This window comes from Equus przewalskii, chromosome 5 (genome assembly GCF_037783145.1).
Source record: "Equus przewalskii isolate Varuska chromosome 5, EquPr2, whole genome shotgun sequence".
Lineage (NCBI taxonomy): Eukaryota > Metazoa > Chordata > Mammalia > Perissodactyla > Equidae > Equus > Equus przewalskii.
The window spans coordinates 7,535,520-7,558,215 of NC_091835.1; the positions used below are offsets into that span (position 1 = coordinate 7,535,520).

General features: G+C 59.8%; 1 protein-coding gene across 46 annotated transcripts in view; it reads right to left on the minus strand.

Moving 5' to 3' along the window:
• Positions 1-22,696, minus strand: part of TNS1 (tensin 1) — a 206,656-nt gene that overhangs the window by 15,967 nt on the left and 167,993 nt on the right. For 9 of the 46 annotated variants that reach the window (XM_070619869.1, XM_070619851.1, XM_070619852.1 and 6 more), the window contains 8 exons: positions 22,051-22,137; positions 16,923-17,119; positions 15,897-15,972; positions 12,375-12,467; positions 11,751-11,774; positions 11,213-11,251; positions 4,231-4,420; positions 236-1,377 (listed from right to left, as the gene is read on the minus strand). In XM_070619869.1, coding sequence (XP_070475970.1) covers positions 236-1,377; positions 4,231-4,420; positions 11,213-11,251; positions 11,751-11,774; positions 12,375-12,467; positions 15,897-15,972; positions 16,923-17,119; positions 22,051-22,137 — 1,848 coding nt within the window. The remainder of the gene's footprint in view (positions 1-235; positions 1,378-4,230; positions 4,421-11,212; positions 11,252-11,750; positions 11,775-12,374; positions 12,468-15,896; positions 15,973-16,922; positions 17,120-22,050; positions 22,138-22,696) is intronic. The other 37 variants (XM_070619854.1, XM_070619856.1, XM_070619847.1 and 34 more) reach the window with 7 other exon arrangements.

Below are 22,696 nucleotides of genomic sequence, written 5' to 3' on the forward strand. Positions count from 1 at the left end.
TATTATTACTTGCAGCAGCAGCAGCATCCACACCCTCATCACCTACCACAATCACTGTGCATCCACTTTGAGGATGGCTCCAACTCTCGTAACACAGAGAAGGAAACAGGCCCAGAAGCCAGTGATCCCCCCACCATTGCCTGCCAAGCAGATGTCAGAACAGAGACCAGGACAGACGGCCTGACTCGTGGACCTAATCCGTCAGCCAGAGAGTGGAAGTGGAGGAGGGGCCCACCTGGCATGGAGTACTTGGAGAAGTCAGGCAAAGTGTGGGAGAAGGAGACGGTGCTGCCTCCACTGGGACTGGACATGCCGCTGGCGACAGGCGAGGAGGACACCTTCCCGTTGACCGTGGCGTAGTTGGGGAGGCTGCCCGCTCGGTCTCCCACCGACATCCTCCGCTTCTCCGGCAAGGCTGGTGTTGGGCTCCCTTGCCGGAAGGCTGCTGAATCCGGCGACGGGGAGGTGGCAGGGCTGCTCAGGCCGGGGTAGAAGGCAGGGGACACAGGGAAGGAGGGCGTGGAAGGAGCCTGGTAGCCGGAGGCACTGCTCTGCCGGGACAGCGTGGGTCTCCGGTCCTCAGGGGTAGAGTAGCCGCCATAGGCCACGTGCCGGTCCAAGCTGGGGCTGCCGGGAACCACAGACCCAGAGCCTCCCAGGTGCCGGCCCAGGCTGGGGCTGCCGGGGCTGGCTATGGCATTGCCATGGAGACCGGAGGCAAGGTTGCCTTGATGGGCCCCAGGGTGCCGGCCCAGGCTGGGGCTCCCTGGAGTGGTCACCACGTTGCCATGGAGGCCTGAGGCCTGGTGGGCCCCAGGGTGCCGGCTCAGGCTGGGGCTCCCTGGAGTGGTGGCCACATTGCCGTGGAGACCTGAAACCTGGTGGGCCCCCGGATGCCGGCCCAGGCTGGGGCTCCCTGGCGTGGTCGCTGCACTGCCCTGGGGGCTGGAGATGGTGTTACCATGGAAACCAGTTCCTGGTGGACCCATCACCTGGCGGTGGCTCAAACTGGGGCTGCCAGGGGCAGCCATGCCAGAGTTGACGGCCCGGCGGCCGAAGCCAGGGCTAGGGGGCGTGTTGGTGCCCACTGTCCTGTGGCGTGCCTGTGGGCTCCCGGGCACCGTGTGGACGCTGGCCACGCTGAACTGAGACGGGGCCTGGCTTTCCGGGGAGCTGAACTGCTGAAGTGAGTAGTCGGGGCTGCTGTAGCTGCTGCCCACGGTTGCAAGAGGAGAAGGGCTCTGGAAGCTTCTCTGGGCTGAAGGGCTGGGCTGGCCCAAGCTGCCGGAGCGGAAGCCAGAATCCAGCAGAGGCTGTGTGGGTGTCCGGCGGCCCTGGTCACTGCTCTCGCCTGATGGGAAACTCCCCACTGAAGTGCTGGAGAGAGGGGGCAGGTGGAGACGTCAGCAGACGGCACCAAAGGAAGGAGAGGCTTTCCCTGAGCACTCGTCCGCCCCCAGCCACCAATGACGACAAGAGCTCCATTCACATGCCTGGGAATGTACATTACCTTATGGAACCATCAGAAGAAGAGACTGAGGCCCAGAGAGGTTAACCAACAGGCTTGCAACCACACAGCTCATAAAAGACCAGGGTTTCAACTTAGCTGTGTCTGATTCCAAAGCCCACGATTTTCCCACTGCACCACACTGACTCCTGAACCCCAAGGAAAGCGAGAAGGTCTCCTGTTGAACTGAAGGTGGCTGTCTGGTTGTCACCTCCAGCATCACAGAAACTGAACACTGGAGAGGGGGTCGAACGACTTGGATCCTGTTCCTATTGGAAGTAGTCCCACCTTGACTCAGTTTCCCCGACATCATCTTTAGACACTGAGAGTATTAGACTTGGGCTTTCACTCCTGGGTAGCTCCAGAAAGCAAAGACAAGGCGGTCTTACAGGAGGAGATTTCGGCCTATTCTAAGGTTCGCTTTCCAGCCACTGTATCTGGCCACTGATGGAGCAAGCTGCCTTGCATGATAATGAGACACCCGTCACTAGCAGCATTTAAGCAGAGGCTGACCAACCTCTTGACCTGAATGTTGTGGAGGGAATACCTTGAACCGGGGGGTTAGATTAGATGGGCTCAGAGGTCATTCCCAATTCTAAGACTGATAAAATTCCATTCAGAGAGGACTATCTCTGGGGAAACAGCCACAATGACAGGTTCTCCTATGAAGTTAAGGACAAGTCCTACAGCAGGACAACGCAACGGCCTGTGAGGTGGGAAAGCTGGATTTTCTGCTTGTTAAAGTTTTCCCACAGGGAAAACAAGGGGCTGGGTTAGACGACCTGGATTCCCTCCAGATGCAACCTTCTAAGTGTGGATGAGATAACAGGAGACACGACGGCCGCCAGGGCCTTGCCTGAGCAGCAGCTGCAAGGAGGGAGCAGCCAGGCTCCGCACCAGGAGGCCTGGGGAGTCCTTACACGAGGCAGGGGCCAAAGCCTGGGCGGCAGGCTGGGAGAGTCTCCAGGCTGGCCGGCCCCACCCTGGGTGGGTCAGATCAGCCCAGGGCCCCTGGGTGGTGTGAGGGGTGCATCCAGGCAAGAGCCAAGGGCAGGGAGAAGGTCAGGGGCCGCGACTAAGTCTCCCTCACAGCCCAGAAGGGGCCAGAGTGGAACGCCACTCCTGGGTCCAGAATAACCTGGCCCCTGAGGAACAGGGGGAAACTGAAATGGAATTCTGGAAGACAACCCCGGAGGGGGAACGGTAGTTTCCTGAGTCCTGAAAAGAGGCGGCACGAGGGCAGGAGCAACCTGAGTGAGAAAGAGCAAACCCTTCCTAACGCCAGGGGCCCCCAAGCCTCAGTGGGGGTGGCTGGGTGGGCAGGATGATCCCCTTTCCTTACAAAGAACAGGCTCTCCACCCAGAAGCAGACCTCCCGGTCCGGAGGCTGGGAGGCGCAAGGTGGGCTGGGGGCACGCTTGGCTTGAGGTTTCAGAATCCTTCGAAGCCAGAAGAAAACTGCCCCTGCTGGCCCCGCCCCCCCCCCCCCCACCCTGACCCGGGGTGAGGCGCAAACACCGGGCAAACTCAGCCCCCGCGGCCTGGCCTGCGGGAGTGTGAAGGGGGCTGGAGAGGTTCCGGGCCCGAGCGGATCCCAGGCTAGCGAGGGCAGCGGACATGGGCAGGGATGGTCAGCCCAGGGTCTCCCTTCCCGGGGGCAAGTTCCAGCCAGGGCAGGCTACCCGGGCCTCCTCCTGTGCCTGGAGCCCTGCCTGAGCTGATCCCAGCCTCCCCCTCCGGTGTCCTCTTCTCCTTCCCTGTCCTACAGCCTACACCCCAGTGAACAGCTCCCCACTGCACCCCAAACATGGGGCCCTCTTTGGAGCCGCCTCCCTGCCAATCCAGGGCCTTCCTCTCCATCTGACCCACTCAGAAGGCCAGCTGCCCAGCCACCAGACATGCCTCCTCACACCCTACAGCCACCCTTCTGCAGCTGCCCGCCCTCGACCCCACACAACCAACACGCCACTCCCGGCCCTCTGTCCTGGCTGTGCTGTCCTGCCAGGATGTCCTCTCCCTCCTTCCTCACCTTTCAACATCCTGCTCATCCTTCTGGCCTCACCGCAGATACCTCCAGCCCCCAGAAATCCCCTCTGCGTCCCTGGCCAGAAATGAAGGCTCCTGCTCTGACTCCAAGTCCTTAGCTTACGCGTCCACACTGGCACCTCTCACTCTCATCCTGGGACGGGCGGGACAGTAACGCAGGTCTGGGGGCTAGATGCGTGGGCCCCAGAACCACACACCTTTGGTCTGAACCCTATTTCTGCTGCCATTTAGGACTCTGAGCAAGCTACCTCACCCCTCTGTGCCTCAGTTTCCTCTTCTGAAAAGTGGACATGACAATAGGACTTACCTCAGAGGATTGCTGTGAGGATTAAATAAAATAACCATACAAAGCATTCAGCAAAGGGTCTGGCGCACAGGAAGCACTCAGCACAAGGCAATTACTGCCACCAGACTTTGAACTCAGGGGACAGACTGCGCCTGGTTCATCTTTCAGTGCGGTCCGGATGACGGAATTCAATTCGGCCTGGGAATTATAGCTCATCCATCCCCATGTTCCCCAAGGGATTGGGCACTCGGGGGATGCTTCCCCAGTGTACCCGGAGGAGCCGGTCTCCCAGGGCCAGCAATCTGGATGCGACGAGGCAGGTCCCAGAGGCCTCACACATGCTGTTCCAGGCCTGATTCTCATCCCCCATGCATCCCTCCTCCCCACGTACCTGTCGGCGCTGAGGATGGGGCTGCTAGTGGAGAGGGGGCTGGGGGACACAAAGGAGCCGCCCAGGGTCCCGTTCCTCAGGGGCTCATAGGCCTGAGCGGCGGGGGCACTAAAGCTCTTGGGCTCAGGATCCTGAACTCGGGGCCCAGCCACTGCCGTCCGCACCACCGACTCGACATAGCTCCGGGGCTCTGGAAGGGGCGAGAGGACAGAGACTGAGCCTGGACCCTCGCGGCTGCAGTGTGGACCCCAACCAACTTGCCAGGGAACCACCTTCCCAGAGCCCACCCTGTGGAGACAGCCCCAAAAGGACAGCCAAGCATGCAAAGGCCACTTCTCCTGGGGGTCCAGCTGCCACACCCACCCCTCTTCCCAGGGTCCCGGAGAAGCTGCGAGAGCCCCCACAGCCCCCTCTAACCAGGCCTTGCTCAGCAACGCTCCCCAGAAATGGACCCTGCTCTGCCTCCGAAGGTGGCCGTCACAGAGTCTTGCCTCCTAGAACTGGGATGCCCGTCCGTGCCTGGCACCCCCATTAGCTGCTTCTTTCCCTTGATGACCCAGCCCCCCAGACCCTCCTAGGTTCCCTGGCATCCTGGAGTCTGGGCTCTTCCTGGACCCAGAGCCCCAATCCCGGCCTCAATGGTGTCTCAGGACAGCACTGGGGTTCGTCCGAATGCCTCCACCCACGCCCAGGACCCAGAAGCAGGCCCGCTGGTGAGTCACGCCCAGACCCTTCAACTCCAAGACACACCCACCCCCCACCCCCACGCCTGACACACTTAGCATTCCTCCCGAGTCTGACACCACTGTGCCCGCTGGGTGTTCAGAGCAGCCAAAGAGGAGGGAGGTGGGGGGACAAGGGCCGGAAAGGCCATTTGACACATGGGGTCACCAAGACCTGGAGGACCAAACGACCGGAGGCACGGCCGGGACCCGATCTCCCGACTCCCAGCCGGGGCTTGTGCACCGCTCCCCAAGGCCAGCCCTGAAACTAACTCGGGATTCAACAGGAAGAAGCAGCAGGCACCCTGGGCTTCTCCAGGGGCGGGATCCGGGAGGCGATCCTTCCTGCCACCTCCAGACCCGGCCCTGCCTCCCCCAGGAGGGACGTGACCCGAGCGCGGACCCACACTCTGCCCACAGTTAGGGCATTGCAGGAACCAGCCTGAGAAACTGAAGAGCCAGGAGTCTGGGCAGCTGTGGGGAGCCCGGTCCCCTAGCCTTTGCTGGCCAGGACGGTGCCGGTCACCAAGTCAGAGAACAACCTCCTCCTCTCAGCCCAGAGGAAACCTGATTTTGGGAGGACCCCATCGCCAGGGCGTTATCCGTTATCCCGCACAGCCTCCCGGGTGTGGCTTCGAAAGTGACATCCTGCCCCCAGGCCTAGAGGTCTGGACACAAGGAGAGGACGGTCCTTCTGAGCCGGGCCCCTCACAAGGTCTGGAGCCTGCACTAGGGTCTGTGTACAACTCCAGCCAGAGGCTACCAGTCTATCCTTTAGTCCCACAGGGTTCCCTCCAACCGACAGCAGGGACAGTGGGTGGGGTGGGGCAGAATGCTGCAGTCTATTCCAGGTACAGCGCGCAGGGTGATGGAGAACCCGCCACCTCGGCACCCAAGGCTGGAGCCCACGTGGGCAGAAGCCATCAAGGCCTTCTGAAAAGCCCCCTGGTCCAGCCCAGGCCACCCGCCCACCTCACGGGAGCCCCAGGTCACACACACTCCAATGGTGCTGCTTCTGTGCCCTCTGTGCCCGAGGCCCGACTGGAGCCAGAGGAGGCTGCGGAGATCCTCTGACGGGGGCAGGCATGCTGCTTTGTAAAGGACCCGAGAGCAAATATTTCAGGCTTGGTGGGCCAGCCTCTGTCGCAACGACTCAATTCTGCTATTGTCACGTAGCCATAGACAACACGTAAACAAATGAGCATGGCTGTGTTGCAATAAAACTTTCTTTACAAAAATAGGCAGCAGGCTGGATTTGGCAATACTTTGCTGACCCCTGATCTACCCATCTCTTCAGCCCAGAGAGGCGGAGTGACTTGCCCCAGAACACACAGCCAATCAGCAGCCGTGGATACTAGCACCACAGTCTCCTGACTCTCAATGCTGGCTCCAGGTGACCTACACAGGGGCACAGGCTCATGGGGACACCCACAGCTGGCTGCTCCAGCCCGTCAGCCAGAGCAGAGCCAACTCCATTGGGTTATTAACAACGATAAAAACAGCAAACAATTATAAGAGGACAGCAGAATTTGGAGAATGTAAGGACCTTGCCCAGGGCACACAGTGGCAAGTGGCAGAGTCAACCTAGAAACCCATACAGCTGGCCCGGAGCCTGCCCCGGGGCCATTGCACGCATGGCCAGCTGGAAATCAGGGAGCCGAGAGTCTCCATGTGTCTTCAGTCTGGGGGGCTGGCCTGTGCCCCAGGGTGACCATTAAATGGGGCCTCACACTCCCGGAAATGGCAACTGAGACCCGAGGCCAGAGCACCTATCTGCTCCCTGGCTGCCCTGGGCTCCCCGCTGACCTGCACTGGGTCCCTCACGTAGTGCCTGGCACATAGTAGGCCCGGGATATGCATCTGTCCCACAAGCTGTTAAGTGCACGAGCTCTACACTCCAGCCACACAGACTCAGAGGCGTACGTTGGTTCGTCTCGTTCCCTGGAGTCCTTGCTGACCTGGAACCCACATGGATGCCCCTGACGCCTGGCCCTTCTCCCGCCCGCAGTGTCCTCCTGACCCGGCCAGAGGGGAGCCCTTTCACTCAGTCTCTGCTCCTCGGGAACCCAGAGTGGGAGGGACCTTTGGGAAGTCATCTGACTTTCTGAGTCCATCTCCAGAACTGTTCAAAACCAACCTTTGGAGCCAAAACATTAGTTTTCGCAAGGTTTCAGACTCAGATTTCTCTAAGGAAAATGCCTCCTTTGTCTATTCATCTCCTCTTCACCCCTCCCCATCTCAGGACCACATACAATTCGTGGGCGCCCCCTTCTTTCACTTACTGGAAGGGTGACCTGGGACAGGTTGCTGGATCTTTCTGGGACTCAGTTTCCTCATCTGTAAAATGGGAATGAGAACGCCACCTGCCCAGCCAGGATGGAGTGATAACAGATGGGAAGTTCCTTCCAATTCTTTCTCGCCCGTTCCAGCGCCAGCGCCTCTAAGCAGCCCCCCGTTGCCCGCCCATGCCCCGGCCGTGCCTGCTCCTGCCCCCTCCGCTCTTCTTTTACACAACCCTCCCTCCTCCCCTCCAATCCTGGAGCAGCTGCACCCAGAGGACTTGGAAAGAGCAGGAGAGGTGGGGCCAGGGAGGGTGCTGCATGGAGAACATTCCAGGCGCCCACACCCATTCCAAGTGGCTGTTGGCGGCTGAGAGCAGCTGGAGGCACAAGAGTGACTTGGCCCCACCAGGCCCAGGGCACCGTCAGCTCTTCACAGGCACCGGAAGTGCACTTTCTGCCTCCGAGCAAAGGCTCTCTGCCTGGAGAGAAGGCGCTGCCCACTCCAAGGAAAGTGAAGACATGGGGGTGGGGAGGGGCAGTCCAGAGACCCCCAAGTCCCAATCCAGGAGCCAAAAGTTGGAATTTCAAACCTTAGGTGGGGCCACACCCGCTCAGCACTTCTCCCTCACACTGACGTGACCGGTGGCGTCTCGCCCTCACCAGCCGTCTGTGACGTCTTTATCCCCCAGTGCCGAGCACAGGGCCTGGGACAGAGAGGTGCTCCACACACCTGCACTGCACAGTGCTGCCTGACAGCCCAGAGGCCCAGCACGCCCATCGCCAGGGACCCCGGAGCAGGAAGAATCCCAGAGGGGCTGTTTCTAGCAAAGCCTCCCTGAAGCGTAGACGCCAAGTCTGTCTGCGCCCAGCCACCTGGACAAACAGACCCCAACCTGAACGTCCCCTGTCCCCTTCTCCCGGTCCCTGCTCCACCACCGGGAAGACATTCTGCTGCTGACCCCACGTCTTCACAGCTGCAGGCTTTCTTCCTCTGCTTCCTTCATGCGGAGGGGTACCTAGACTCCACGCCCAGTCAAGACCGCATTTAGAGGTTGTGCCCAGCACCATCACATGGCAGGGGCGGCCTCCACATGCTGATTGGGTGCAGGCTCTGGGCCGAGCCCCTGACGGACTGTGCGGGCCTGGACAAGTCATTTAACTCCCTAAACATCATCTCCTCACTGATAAAATGGGGTCCTACCACCTTCCACTCAGTGCTTCTGTGATTATCAAACAAGAAGATGTGGCAATGACCCACACAGACCCACTCCCGCCTGCTGAACCCCTCTCTGTACCATACTCCCCCTCCTCCAGCCTTCAGCTCCCCTTTGCTCTCAGCCTCACTGATTGCAGTTCCTCGAAAGAACATGCTGCTCCCTCCAACCCCAGGGCCTTTGCACATGCCCTTTCTCTCTACATAGAATGCTCTTCTCCCATGCCAGTTTCACCAAGTTACTGTCACTCACCCTCACATCTTAATTCTTCAGCCAAGGTCAGGTTCTTTGCCGTAAGATCTCATAAAACTGTATCCATTCCCTTGGGAGTACTTATCTCAATATGTAATTCTGAGTGATAATTTAATCCTGGCTCTAGTTCATGCATATGCGCTATGAGATTAGGAATCATATCTCCTACTGCTCATCATTATATCCCCAGAGCCTGGCACAGCGCCTGACACAGAGTCAGCACACAAAGTATTTACTGAACCAACGAATCAATGAACAGCAGAATGAATGAATGTAAAGCATGTAGCACAGGGCCCTGAACAGAGCAGACGCCCCTAACATCTTTTCCTCTGGCTGAATATTCTGCCTCCCATCTCTTTCCCCAAAGGCATCTTTTTCTGAACTTGCTGTCAAAGTGGGAAATGGAACAGAGCTTCAGAGAGGCAGTAAGAATGTGCTCTGGTGTCCCCAGGGTGGGGGCGGGTGCACAAGCCAGGGACCACGGAAGGGGCTGCCCACGGCCCATGGCCCAGGCCATGACAGCAAGGCGGGCCCCCATGCTGGAATCCAGGGCACGGCGCCCGGCGACAGGAGGAGGGCTTGGAAACGGCCAGCTGACTAGGAGACAGGGGACCCACGGGTCCAGTCTTGGTCCTCTGCCTTCTGTGACCTCGGACAGAGCCCCTACCCCACCCCACAACATGGACCTCGGCACCTGTGAAAACGATGGGTGCAGCTGAGCTGACCCCTAAGAACCTTCCCTCCATACCCCATGGATCCGGGACAGACGGAGGCAGGTCGGAGGACTCGGGGCCCTGTAGGCCGAGTCATTCGTGGGCCACGAGGGGCAGGTCTCAGTTCAGTTCTATCCATACTCGCTCCTATGATGTGTCACCCCAAAGTGAGGAAAACAGCAGCCAAAGCAGCCCCCCAGCCTGTGGGGAAAATCTAGCCCTCACACACACAGCCCACCCACCCCCCGCCCCAGGAAAGTGCTGGAGGCCTCGCCAGCCTAGCTCAGTCAGCAGCCACAAGCAGAGCCAAGAGCACTGCGCGGCTGGTTCCGGGCCCCAGCTCCTGCCAGACGCCTGTCCCAGCCTCACTGCCCTGGTGGGGACCAGCAGCCTGGGGGAACCCCCTTCCCGGGCATGAGGCTGGTGGGCAGCAGCAGCCAGGAGCGCTCGGATATGCTGCTGGGGCCGCTTTGTTCTGGGCGCCCCAGGCAGCCTGGTGTGGTTGCCTGATCTCTGGCTGGCTGAGGTGAGCAAAGCCTTACGGGAAGCTCAGCCATCTTCCCTGGGGTGGCAGATTCAGAGGGCACAGCCCATGCCTGCCTTGGGGGTAGAGAATGAAGGTATTGAGTGCAGAAGCAAGTGAGAAGCGGGCCTGAGAAAGCCAGACAGAGTCTTTACAGAAACCAGGCTCTACGGAGCCAGGGCCCAGGTGGGAAGCCAGAACACCTAACATGTCAGAGCTGGAAGGCGCCTCACGCCACCTCGTCCATCCCTCCTGGTGGAGATGGGGACTCAGATGCCCAGAACGACACCCAGGCCACCCTGGCCGGCACCCTCTTTGTTTCACCTGCTGCTTTGAGTTATTGTTGAATATACTGAATTCTGTTCCCAGTGAGCGAAAGGCCTTCAACCAGATTACGTCCCCCACCGCCGCACATCCCCCCGCACAACGCGGAGTTCATCTAAGTCAGAGGGGGCATGGGGAGTAAGCTGGGACGCACACATGCCAAACCCTTGAAACGCTTTGTCACAATTCCGTGCATGGGTGCCCCGATGCATCTGTGGGGGGCAGGTCCACAGCTTTTCTGAAATGCCCGAAGGCATCAAGATCCCAGAAAGACAGACGTCCTACCATCCCTGCTGACACGAAACCAGGGGAGGGCTCCAGGAGGGCACCTGTGACTCTAAGACAACCACTCTGCACTGAGGGGGACTGTCCCCCCAGGCGACATTTGCAATGTTGGGGACATTTTTCACTGTCATGACTATGGACATGCTGCTGACGTGCAGCAGGCAGAGGCCAGGGACGCTGCAAAACACCCCAAAAGGCACAGGGCAGCCCCACAACTCAGAGCCGTCTGGCCCCAAACATCAGCAGTGCTGAGCTGAGAACTCTGCTCTGTGCTGTGCGTGGGAGCACACCCGGGAGACAAGAGACGAGCCCGCTCCCTGGGTGTGAGACCTGCCCTGCCCTCCGAGCGGCTGCTGCGCCCAGGCGGGCTGGCAGACACACCGCAAGGGGGACGTGGCAGGAGGGGCCTCTGTCAGCAAGGTGGCACCACACCAGGGCCTGGACACCAGACCCATGCCCTGCGGCCACGAGCTCCTCTGTCAGGACTCAGGGGGCCTCCAGGGTGACAGTTCATCACCAGGGGGTGGGGACCAGGAGGCTCCGTGCCTGGTCACTTGAGACCTGGCCATAAAAAAGCACTGTCCCCGAGGCAGCCAGGGCAAGCTCCGCACGCAAGCCGTCCCCAGCCCGGAGCGCAGACGCGGCCACACAGCAAACCCGCACTCACCTGCGGAGGCCTCCGTCACCCCCTTCCCCTCCTCTTCCTCTGCGGGAAGATGAGGAGCGAGGCAGGAGGAAGGAGAGGCAGGAGAGAGGGGCAGGTGGTGAGCAGGAAGAGCAAAAAGGAGAGAGAGAGACCGATTAACAGGGCTGAGCTCCTGAGAGAGAACCGGTGAGCAAAGGCTGGTGGGAAAGCAGAGGGAGAACAGGGCAGAGGCGGGCTCTCTGCAGAAGAGCGGGGCGGGCACGGCCTCTGACGGACCCCGGGGCTCGCGGGGCGCTCGAGGCCCCGGTGAAGGAGGTCCTGGTTCTCAGGAGCAGCAGGCCCGGCCGCACGGCTCCCGGCTGGCCCCTGTCACCACCCCCGCGCCCAGGCCTGCACAGGCCGCATCTCAAGCAGGAGTGCGCTGGCCTAGTGAGGGGCAGCCCCCACTGCTTCTCCCCGGTGACTCGGTGTCCCTGGCCATGCAGACACCTCCTGAGTGGGAGGCTGTGCCCGGCCGCGTGTCCATGTGGGCCACACCTGCATGCCCGTGCCCTCCTACCTGGCTGGATCAGTCTTCTGGTGACTAAGGAAAAGAAGTAAAGTTGGCCCCCAGAGCCCAGCCCGGCCCTAAACCAGAGTCTAGGGAGCAACTTCCTGGGCTCGGCCTGCTTGAAAGGGTCACCAAGGACCCAGGGCGCCCCTTTTCTGCTCCTCCCGCAGGAAGGAGAGGAGATGGGAAATGTATGGAGGAAGGGGGAGGTGTGAATCTGGGTGTGTGCCTGCATGTCCGCCTGTCTGTGTACACAAGTGCCTGGACTTTGGGGAGATGGGGAGCCAGGCTTCTGGCTGAGAGCTGACCAACTCCAAGGAGACTGAGGCCAGGCCTCCAGATCCCTGAGGCAGAGGATGCTGGGAGTGGCACTGACCCCACAAGTCAATGGGCAGGAAGGCTGCAGAGGGACCTGTCCCCCTCAACCCCGTGCAGAGAGCGCCACCCAGACCTGACGTCAGTGTGGGCACAAAGCCAGGCTGCCACATTGTTTCCAGGAGGGTCCCGAGAACCCACCACCTCGGGGCGTTTCTGCTCAGATCCCTAGGCCCGGCCAAGGAGGGCAGGGTCCTCTGAGCCCCGCTCCTCCCGCTGGCCTCCCCCACCACCTCCCTTCCAGCCAGTCTCACTCACCGCCCGTGGGGTGCAGCAGGATGTCTGCTGGGTTGTGGGGCTTCAGGCCCAGAGCAGACAGGGGAGTCTTGGCCAGACCTGGAGGGGAGCGCACTGTGCAGGAAAGAAGAGGGGAGACACGGGGGTGAGCCACGGGTGGCAGAGGCCCAGGGAGGGGGCGGGGGCACCCACGAGTGAGGGCGTGGGGGACAGGTGGGTTCGGGGACCAGCAGAGAACCAGCTCCCGTCCCGGGGTGCTGCTCCAGCTGCACCGCCCTGTCCTGTCTCCTGGCTTCCCCACACTTTAAAGGGCAAGCAGAAGAGTCAGGAACGGCGCTGCCTCTCCACCCTGAGAAATAACCTCTGTCCGGGGGCCCCGAGTTTCTTCGCTACAGACCCCTTACATCGGCACATGCAGGGTCCCGGGCTCTCTCTGACTCTCTCTGCACTGTTATCTTCCCCCTCCCACACACACATACAATCTTTCTAAGATGGATAGAGCAGAACAAAAGAAAACGGAGTGTGAAGATGGCACTCCCGCAAGGGACAGAGGGAAAAGAGATGCCCGGCAGCACCATGCCAACCCTGAGACCCCAGGCCGGCCCTCGGCCAAAGGCCTCTGACCCCCAGCCAAGCGTGTCCCTTATAAACCCCAGGAGGAGAGAATTTCTCAGTGTGTGGGGGCTGTGACCCCCAAACCTCAGTGCTCTGGAAGAGGGGGAAGCCCCATCTCCACAGTCCTGGGCCCAGACCACCAAGCTCCCTGCACCGACCCCAGGGCCCTCCCAGCCGCCGGCCAGGCTACGAGTGTCATGTAACACACAAGGTCAGAAAGGCTCTTGGGCTCTTTCCCAGCAGCCAAGGACGTGGCCAGGCTCCGAGCTGACCTGCAGGGCGGCGGTGAGGCCCAGTCATGAGATGTCTCAGGGGCGGCTGCCACATCTCCTAGCACACCTCCGAGGAGAAGCAAAGAAATGAGCTCTGTCTCCTATGTGGCCACGGCCTGAGGACACACAGCAGCCCACACAGGCCAGGGTCCCAGGTTGCCTGCCCCACACCAATGGCCTCAACTGACCAGCTATAGCCCTCGGGTCCCCAGGATACAGACAGCAGCTCCAGGACCTGCCCTAGCCCCTCCACCTTTCCCAAAAGAGTGAGACCTACAGGACACCAACAAAAAATACAATCTTGCAACGTGAGCAACATACACAAATTACTTGTGCACGTGCAGGTGTGCACAGAGGTGCACGTGGGGATAGAGAGACATCACAGGGGTCCAGATGGGTTGCCCAGCCCTGCACTCCACCCTCACTCCATCCTTGGGTGCCCAAGAGACAGATACAGTGGAGGGCACACGTGTACACACACACGTCCAGGTACAGGGTAGGCCTAGGCCTGCGCGTCTGTCTGTCCCTCCCCTCTCTTGACAGACACACACACATGCAGATGTCTTGCAACAGACTCTCATCGAGCATTTACTAATGTCTATCCAGTGAATGGATGGTTGAACATAATTAACTATGCAAGAAGGAGCCCAGCCTCCGAGACCGCTATCCATGGAATGACCGTGAAGGCCCCCAGCCCACACGGGTGCATATGTTTGCCCGACAGGTGCAGCAGAGGCACAGGTGGAGAAGCGGGAGAAGGTGAAGGGGACGAGGGGACAAGAGGCGGTGGGAGGTTTCCCTCGGCTCCTCGTCAGCACCTCCAGCTCCCTAACGGCTCAGGCCCCCTGCCCCCAGGCCTCTGGCCCTTCTGCTGGGGCAGACGAGTGGGTGGCCCTGAAGCCAGGCAAGGCTTTTGCTTCCTGAGAGAAGAATTCCTCACATTTTTCCGCCTCTGGCCTCTCCCCCATTTCTGTGCATTGATGAAACCTCTGACTTACTCTCCCTGCTAGCCCCGCCCCCGCCGGGGCTGGCCAAGGGGAGGGAGAAGAGAAGAGAATAGGAACAGGAACACAGGGCACAACCCAACTCGAGTTCTGCCCAGATGGCTTCCACACCAAACAGGGTGATGGCCAAGATCCTGGCTGTTGGGACCGACAGGGAATTGGAGCAGGTGTGAAGGCAGAGGGTTAAGACCAGGGAGAGAGACACCAGGAGTCATAAAAGGCCACAGAGCTGCCTCTGGAGCAGACTGCCCTGGACGCGCACTGTCCAACATGGTACCACACGTGGCTACTGAGCACCCACTGTGTGGCCAATCAGAACCAAGATGAGCTGTACGCGTCAGACACACTGGGTGTCAAAGATCTGGTATGAAACAAGAACGCAAAATACCTCAATACACCACTACATGTTGAAATGACAGTATTTTAGACCTTTGAGGTTACGTAAAATCTATTACTAAAATTAGTTTAGCGGATCTTTTTACTTTTTTTAAAAGACTGTAAATATCTCATTGCTATTTTTATATGATTTACCTATTGAAACCATAATATTTTGGACAAAGGGGTTAAATAAAAAATATCATTAAAGTTAATTTCTGCCCAGTTATGGTTTTCAATGCAGCTACTAGAAAATTTAAAATCACAAATGTGGCTCGTGTTCTCTTTCCACCGGACAGCGCTGTTCAGGGAGAGCCATGGCTTCCAGTCACGGCTTCAGCCTCCGCGAGCCCAAGATGGCAGCCAACACGAGTTCTGCTGGCACAGGGGCCAGGCACTGGTGCCACATTCCTCCCCTTCGCAGGACAGTGAGCCACCAGGAGGACGCACAGCCAGCTCCAGCTCTCCCGGCCAACCCTCCTCCCCTCTCCACATGGGGCACGTGGAGAGCTGGGGCTCGGCCCAGCCAACCGACCCCAGAGCACCAGCAGCCTCTCCCTCCTCGGTCAACCTGGGCCTCTAAGAGAAGGACCTGAGTCCTTCACAGCCTGGGAGTGGTCCATCCTATGGCCTCCTCCAGCAACTCCTCCTGTCTCTTCTACCACAAAGGAACGCTGCCCCATGCCTGGGCTTATCTGGGTCTTCTCTTTGAGTGGAAGCACCTCTGCCCTTTAAGGGCCTGCCTCTCCAGCGAGCACATGCTCATGCCTGGAGGCCGAAATTGGAGGAGATGGGGACTCGGGCAGTCTGAGCATTCTGGACCCTTCTTTCCTCGGTGGGAACTAAACAGAAACGGAAGAGGTGCCTGGACACAGACAGAAATGGGGTCAGAAGCAAGAAGGTTGGCGTATCTGAGAGACACTTGGCCAGTCACAGAGACTCTCTTTAGGATGGGGGATGCTTTACACGCAAGATGCAGAAACTCTCAGCAACTGGGGAAACTCCGTAATAAGGGAGCCCAGGGGCCCCACGGTTGGTCAGTCCGGATCCTAAGACCGCGGCTGTTGCCTCCTTAGATGTGTGAGCATGGACAACGGATGAGAAGAAGTGGGGGAGGGAAGGTGAAGTGAAATGAGACGCAGGATGAGAAGCGGCAGACTCTGAGCCCCGCCCAAGTCTGCCTCACGCCCCGCAAGCCTGGGGTGCTTACACAGACCAGGGTTGAGACAGGGGCTGGAGGGAACCCGGGGAAGGCAGGCTTAGTGGGGAGCTCTTACCCCCACTGGGTGGTGGGCTGCTCGGGGAGGTTCCCTCCATCTCCTCGAAGGCCTCCTTGTAGCTGTGCAGATGCGGCTGCAGGACAAGAACAAGGGGAGGGAGAGAGGGACATCCACTGTGGCTGTGCCCTTGAGAAGGAGGGGTTTCCCAGCTAACCAGCCCACAAGCCCCTCCCCAGCGTGAGCAGCGCCCCCGACTCAGGAAACACAGTGGTCCAAGCTGGCCATTCGCAGCTCCAACAACTCCTTGTGGCTGAGAGAATGGGGAAGCGGCTGTTTGCAAGGCCACGGTCCAGCAAGGGTAGAATTCAGACCTGCCTTGGAAATATCTCACTACAGGGCCAAAGCAAAGGGGCTGGGGGCAGGGGTCATGGGTCCTGCCAGAAGGCAGGAGAGAAAAGATGTCCTAAAGCCACTTATATCCAGAATGACTCAGCCTGGATTTTATCGGACATGGAGTATTTGGATCAGAATCTTCCGGGGTGCACACTTAAGACGCAGTTTCCTGGGCCCCAGCAGGATCTAAAATGCTGGAATCTGGGGAAGCTACATTTTTAACAAACTCCTGCTGACAGTTAAGCTCACCAACATCTAAGAGCTCCTGCCTCCAACTACCGAAATGTCTCAGAATGCAAACATTTTGGCATTGAAATTAGATCTGCCAAGAACACCCCCTATCTAGAAAGGGCTCCAAACACCCTTGTCAGTTACAAGATCTGGACTGGAGTTTAGAAGTGTGGTCACCTACATCAGACCAGGCTCCTTACCACCCCACTCAGGGGCGCCCTTGAGCCAAGAAGGGAACTTCCACTTCAGTGTTAATGTAAGAAGTGTGTGCCTAACAGCTATTTAGGGAGGAAAACGGGCTCCCGATTCCACACAGCAGAGGAGACCTCGGGTGAGGATGCAGAGAGGGGAATTCCTGGGTTCACTGACAGGTCAGCGCCCCAGCTGATCATCAGGGTCCTGAGAGGTCAGGGGGCTCTGCGACCCTCTGTGGCCCTAGGATGTGGCCCAAGGACTCACCTCTTTGGGCCGCCCTCCAGGATTGAGAGCGATGGTGAGAGCCAGCTCCGGGGAGACGCACTGGACTGGCGAGCGGACCCCAGGGCTACGGGGGGATGGGGGTTCTGGAGACTGGTTCTCATACTGTCCATCGCTGGCCGCCCGCCTCCGGAGAGGGGCTGGGGGCTCTGCAGGCTGCTTCTCCCGAGCCTGCACCCCTGGGAGGAACGGGGGCATAGAGGGCGATGAGCATATTGTGCAAGAAAGGATCGATCAGGCCTAATTCCCCCAGAGAAGGCAGCGCATCTTAGCTCAGGAGCCAAGCCCGGGCTGGGCCTGTCTCCCCGCAGCCCCTCCCCCAGCCTCCCCCTGCCCACACCCCGGGTTCTCTGCAGGGTGGGGAGATCTGCTTAGGTTGGGCCGGCCTCCACCAGGAATCTCTACTCCACACAGGGTTGGGGCCCAGAGCACAAAGGACTGATACAAGAAACAGATGTCAACTCCTTCCAAGCCCTGGAGGCAGAGGGCCAGAGCTTCCAGGCAAAGGAGGGAAGGTGGAGGGAGGAGAGACGGTCTCCAAGGCGACCTCATCAACCAACAAGCAACATCAAGGCCCATGGGGAAGAACTTTTGGAAAGAGCGAATAATGCATCATCTTGCAAACAGTGCTCCGGAGAAGAAACAGAGGAAGGCTAAGGCTCGTGAGGCAGCCCCAGCCCCGGCAGGTCCTGGCATATTGCTGGCCTTCTCTGGGGTTCCAGCGCACCTCTGAAACCTCTTACCAACTTGCCTGATGCCGGCCCCTCACCTAATCTCACCTTTTCATGCCCTAAGGATGGCCCAGGTCCCCACCCAGGCGCTCCCGGCAGAGCAGCAGCCCAGAGCCTGAAGTCATGTGCTCCAGCTGTTTTTCTGTCCTTCCCTTCCACTCCACAGGCCTGGGGATGCTGTTAACCTCACCCGCCTTCCTCCCCACTCCCTCTTCCCACAGCTGGGCTGGGGCACAGAACCCATGGCCTCATCGAGCTGGCTCCAGAATCCTAGAAAACTCACTCCCTGCATCCCAGAAGCCGAGACCCAGCCTGGGGGCGTGCTCCTGGCCCTCATTATCCTGCAGCAGGAGAAGATTCTCAGCCGGCCATCGCTACCACCCAAGGGCAGATTAGGTGAGAGGATGTGCAGGGACTTACCAAAGCTCACGGGGGACCCTGGCTGTGCCAGCCTCATGCCGGCACATCTGGGAACACTGTCCCCTGGCACACGTACACACACACATACACGCACACGCACACACTCACTGCTGGCCCCCAGGAATGTGCCAGGGCAGCCAAGCAGAAATCACCCTCATTCAGACCGAATCACCACTGCCATTTCCAGGGGGGTCTGCACGCCCCTAGGCGGCTGCCAGCTCCCACCTGACACAGCCACTAAGGCTGCCATGCCCAGCACATGCTGCGAAGCTGTTCTACTCATCATCAACAGCCGGCTGCCAAGTCTAGAGACAGACACACAGAGTCACTCCGGGACACGCGCTCACACTAGCCCATAACTAGGGCCCCTCTGGAGAGCAGCACGACTAGCCGGCAATTACAAATGCAGCAGGTCTGGGGCGTGTTCTGAGTCCCCACTTACTCAGAGGCCTACCTGCCACCTCAACCTAGAGAGAAGAGCCCGAACAAGGACAGTAAACTGGACTCCAACTGCTTTACTTAAAGCAAATAAGTCCTTCGCCCTGAAGGCTTTTTCCAAACAGAAATGTGGGGATCGCATCACCCTAACCAGGTGCTGCATGAGCAGCACCCCGGAGGGCAGACAGGGCTGGGCCTTGGAAGGGCTGGGCAGCAGCCCTACCGCAAGCCAGGCTCCCAGTCCTCAGAGAAGGGAGCACCTGCACCTCCCACCACGCCCGCCACCCCTGCCCTCCGCCACCTTCTCCCGCCGCCACCGACCCCCGTCCCCTCAGGCCTCCTGAGCAGCCTGGTCCAGAGCTGCTGCTTGTTTCACTCCTGGCAAAAACATTAGAGAGAAACAGACTTAGCCATTGATTTTCTAATAATAATTGTGACAAAGGAGGCCCATTCGGGAAAGGCTCTTGGGGTTTGGAACCAAGTTCAGCCCCAAGGTTAACAGAAATGCATTAGGCCCGGTCTCAGTTCCGGCTCGCCCAGCCCCACAGCCTATTTCTGGCAGAGCCCCGTGCTTTTGCAAGGGGTGGCCAGTTTCCCTGCTTGGGGATCTGATGTCTGCCCTTGAAAAGTGGGTTTGTTTCAATTTAAGGCCCTGAATCTCCCAGGGGGACAGAGAACATTCTCCCCAACGTGCCCAGAACAGCCTCCACATTCAGGTGCCGCAAACGGTGGCAGCTGCCCAGAGAGGGCGCTGGACGGCTGGAGGGGCTTCCCAGCTGTGGAGGATGTGAGACCCTGGCCCAAGGCAGCAGGACGTCTGAGAGCGATCACCCCTCCTCCAGTCCCCTCTCTACCGTCACCAGACAGACACAGGAGGGTAAAGGAATGACCTCCATGGAGCTGGGCGCTGCAGAAGGGGGAGACCCCACATTCCACTCCCACGGGGACAGCTCCACCCTGTGCAGAGCGCCCCATGGCACTGGTGGCCAGCCAAGGCCTCTCACATTCTTTGAACACAGTGTCTCACTGTTGTCCTCCTTGGCAGGCCCAGATCCGCCCCGGAGCGCCTGGAGAGCCATGTTCCGTCTCTCTTGTCTTTCTCTACGGGCGGGGAGATGGAGGACGGCAGCGGGGAGAGAAGAGAGCCCCACTGTTCCGCAGCCAAGCTGGGACTTCTGGACACAAGCTGACAGCCAGTGTCAGAGAGAGAACACCCCTCCCTCATGTCCCAGAGGCTGACCGAGAATAAAAATAGGCCTGCTCCCCAACATGCCCCCCTCCCCTCCACCACCCTCGACCCCAGCCGCTCTCAGCTCTCAGCCCAGTTTTCTCTGTCTGTCAGGGCTTCTGTTTCTACACGCTCTGCTGCCTGCATGCACAGGCACACACACATGCACACACATACACATACACATGTGTGTGCACACACCCCACAACAGGAATGGCAGTAGGTCAGAGCCACCCTCAGAACCTCTATAGTCAGCCCCCACCCAGCAGGAGGCCACGGGGCTGGCGGAGGCTCACGAAGGAAGGAGGAAGCAGAGGTGGCCTGGGGTTCTGGAAGGTCCTCCCTGCGAAGCCGGCCGGCCAGCCTGCCAGCCCCAGGAGAGTGAGGAGCCGGAGGCCCTTACGGCAGGAAAGCGGCCGTGAGGATAACAAGACGCTGCGCTCAGAAGCCCTTTCTCATCCACTGAGGGCTCCTCACACACTGTGGGCATCGGCCATCCTCGCTGCCCCCAGGGAACACGGTCACCTCAGCCCGTGCCTCCAGACCCAAGGAGCAGGGTGCCAGAGCGGCCCTTTCCTGAGGTCCTCACTCCGCCCCCCAGGATGGTGCTGTGCTTGGGGAGCAGCTGGTTCTGAGGCTCCCCTTCATCTAACTAACACACACACACACACACACACACACACATACACACACACAATTCTGGGGCTGTAGCCTAGCGCACGCCAATACCCGCATTTTGGCAGACACAGCCGCCCACCACCCCTGGGTCTCATGAACGAATGCCCTGGGGTCAGGCCTCACCATGTGCCTCCCCCACACCCCCCGGACCGGCCACTTCCACCCCACAGACCCAGCTCTTCTTTCCAGCCTTCCAATTTCCAGCTGAGACTGGACTCCTCAGCTCCAGGTGGCGGGGCTGGGTGTCCGACTGCACGCCTGGGGCTCCGGAAGCGAGGGGATCCAGGAGGCCACCTGCTGGGCCAGGGCACCAGAAAGCCACACGGCGATCACACTAGCAGCCCCAGGGCAAGCCATGCCAGCTCCCCGCAGGACGGGCCCACCTCCCCAGAACTGTCCCCAAACCCCCAAGGCCCAGCTGAACACTGCGCTCCCCACCACTGGGCCGAGGAGAGGGCGGAGGAGAGGGGAGGAGGCAGACAGGGGCATTCTGCTCGAGCATCTCCCCGTTATCCATGGACTGGGAGCAGGACGGGCCATGGCGGCACCAGATGTTGCCATTGGGAGTCAAAGCTCCCACCACGCCCAAGGCTTTCCGGAAACTGCTCAAGGCCACAGCTGGGGCCAGTCTGAGCACATGGTCTCAGACCCGGGCCTCCAGGCTCCAAGGAGCAGGGAGAGGATGAGGTGACTCCCTCCCCAGAGCAAAAAGCCTGTAGGCCTGGAGGTCCAAGAGACCAGGGCGGACGTCAGTGACTACCTCATCCCAAATGGAGCAACGTGACCCTTGATGAAGGGGCCACCATGTAGGGGACATCAAGCCACCATGCAGGACTATGACCCCTCCATTGTTCACATTGGGACTTTGAGCTCTGAGTAATTAAGAGAGTTGCCCAAGGTCACAGAGGTGGTCACAGCAGAGCCAGGACCACCCCCAGGGCTTCTGACTCATGGCCATGGGTCCTAGGTTCAGAGACTCAGAATGAGGTCAGGGGGATGCTCTGTCCCCAGGGAGGGCCGGACTCAAGAAGGGGAGCAGCAACTGCTGGGGAAGCCCTCTGTCTTGTGCCTGGTGGCCCACGCAAAGCACAGCCCGGCTCCTGCTGAGGCCCTGGCCCGGCAGCCTGGGGGGTCTGGCCAGGGTGGCCGGAGAGCTGGGCTGTCCCACCCTCACTGAGAACCCTCATGGCAAAGGTCTGCGTGTCCACAGGATGGCTGAAAGTTAGTCTAGTCACCTAAGACCCTGTTCCCAGCAGGTAAGGCCAAAGCCGGAAGCATCAGGCCCGTGTCCATGCGGAAGTGGGAGCACTCGCTCATGCAGAACGGAAGGAGAGAGGATGTGCAGAGAGGGAGGAGGGAGGCGGGGCAGGGAGAGAGAGTGGGGCAGTGAGAAAAGGTGTGGGGCAGAAGAGGATAAGGAAGAGATGGAGAGAAGAGAACAGAAGAGGAAGAAGAAGAGAAGCGAGGAGGAAATGGAAAAATGAGAGGGGAAGGAAGCGGGCAGGTGTTTGCAAGGAACGCACATGAAGGAGAGAGGGAAGAGAGAAACTGAGAGCTAAGGTGAGGGCCAGAGAGTGATAAGGGCGGCGGGGTCAGGGTGGTGGGGGGCACCAACCAGAGAGGGAGGCAGATCGGAGCCGGTGGGGAGGAGGGTGCCAGAAGCTGCCACTGCGCCCGATGCCCTCCAGTTTAGCGTTGTACGCTGCCCACCCCGCCCAGGGGAGCCGGCAGGGGCGAGGCAAGCAGGATGGGGAGGCAGGGTGGAGGGGAGAACACCAGGCAAGGAAGGCACCACGCCCACGGCACATGGGACAGATGGACAGGGACACACAGAGAACGCAAGGGACGAGGCATTCCACAAGACAAAACGAAACAAACACAAAGAGAAAATCAAGATTAATCGGTGTTCTGAGTCTGGATCTGTCCACACTCGGGAGGGAGGTAGGGAGGGTGTCAGACAGGAAGGGAGGGAGCACCCCACTCTGCTCCTCAGGGCAGGTGGGCCTCCCGCTGTCTGGCCGGACACCTCGTCTCTCTTTCTAACCCTGGCATGGAAGAAGGTGCGGGCCTGGGACCAGGAGGTTTCAATCCTGGAGCTCCACGCCTCACCCGCGCCCTCTCCGCTGATGGTCACCTGCCTCTTCCTGGCCTCCGTCTGAGCCCCAGGGTCACCCTCCCTAGCACCAGCTCCTCTGCTGATGCCCCCTCAGGTCTCCAACCCCTGAATGTGCGAGGCTGCAGGATTCCATCCTGGGGCCTTT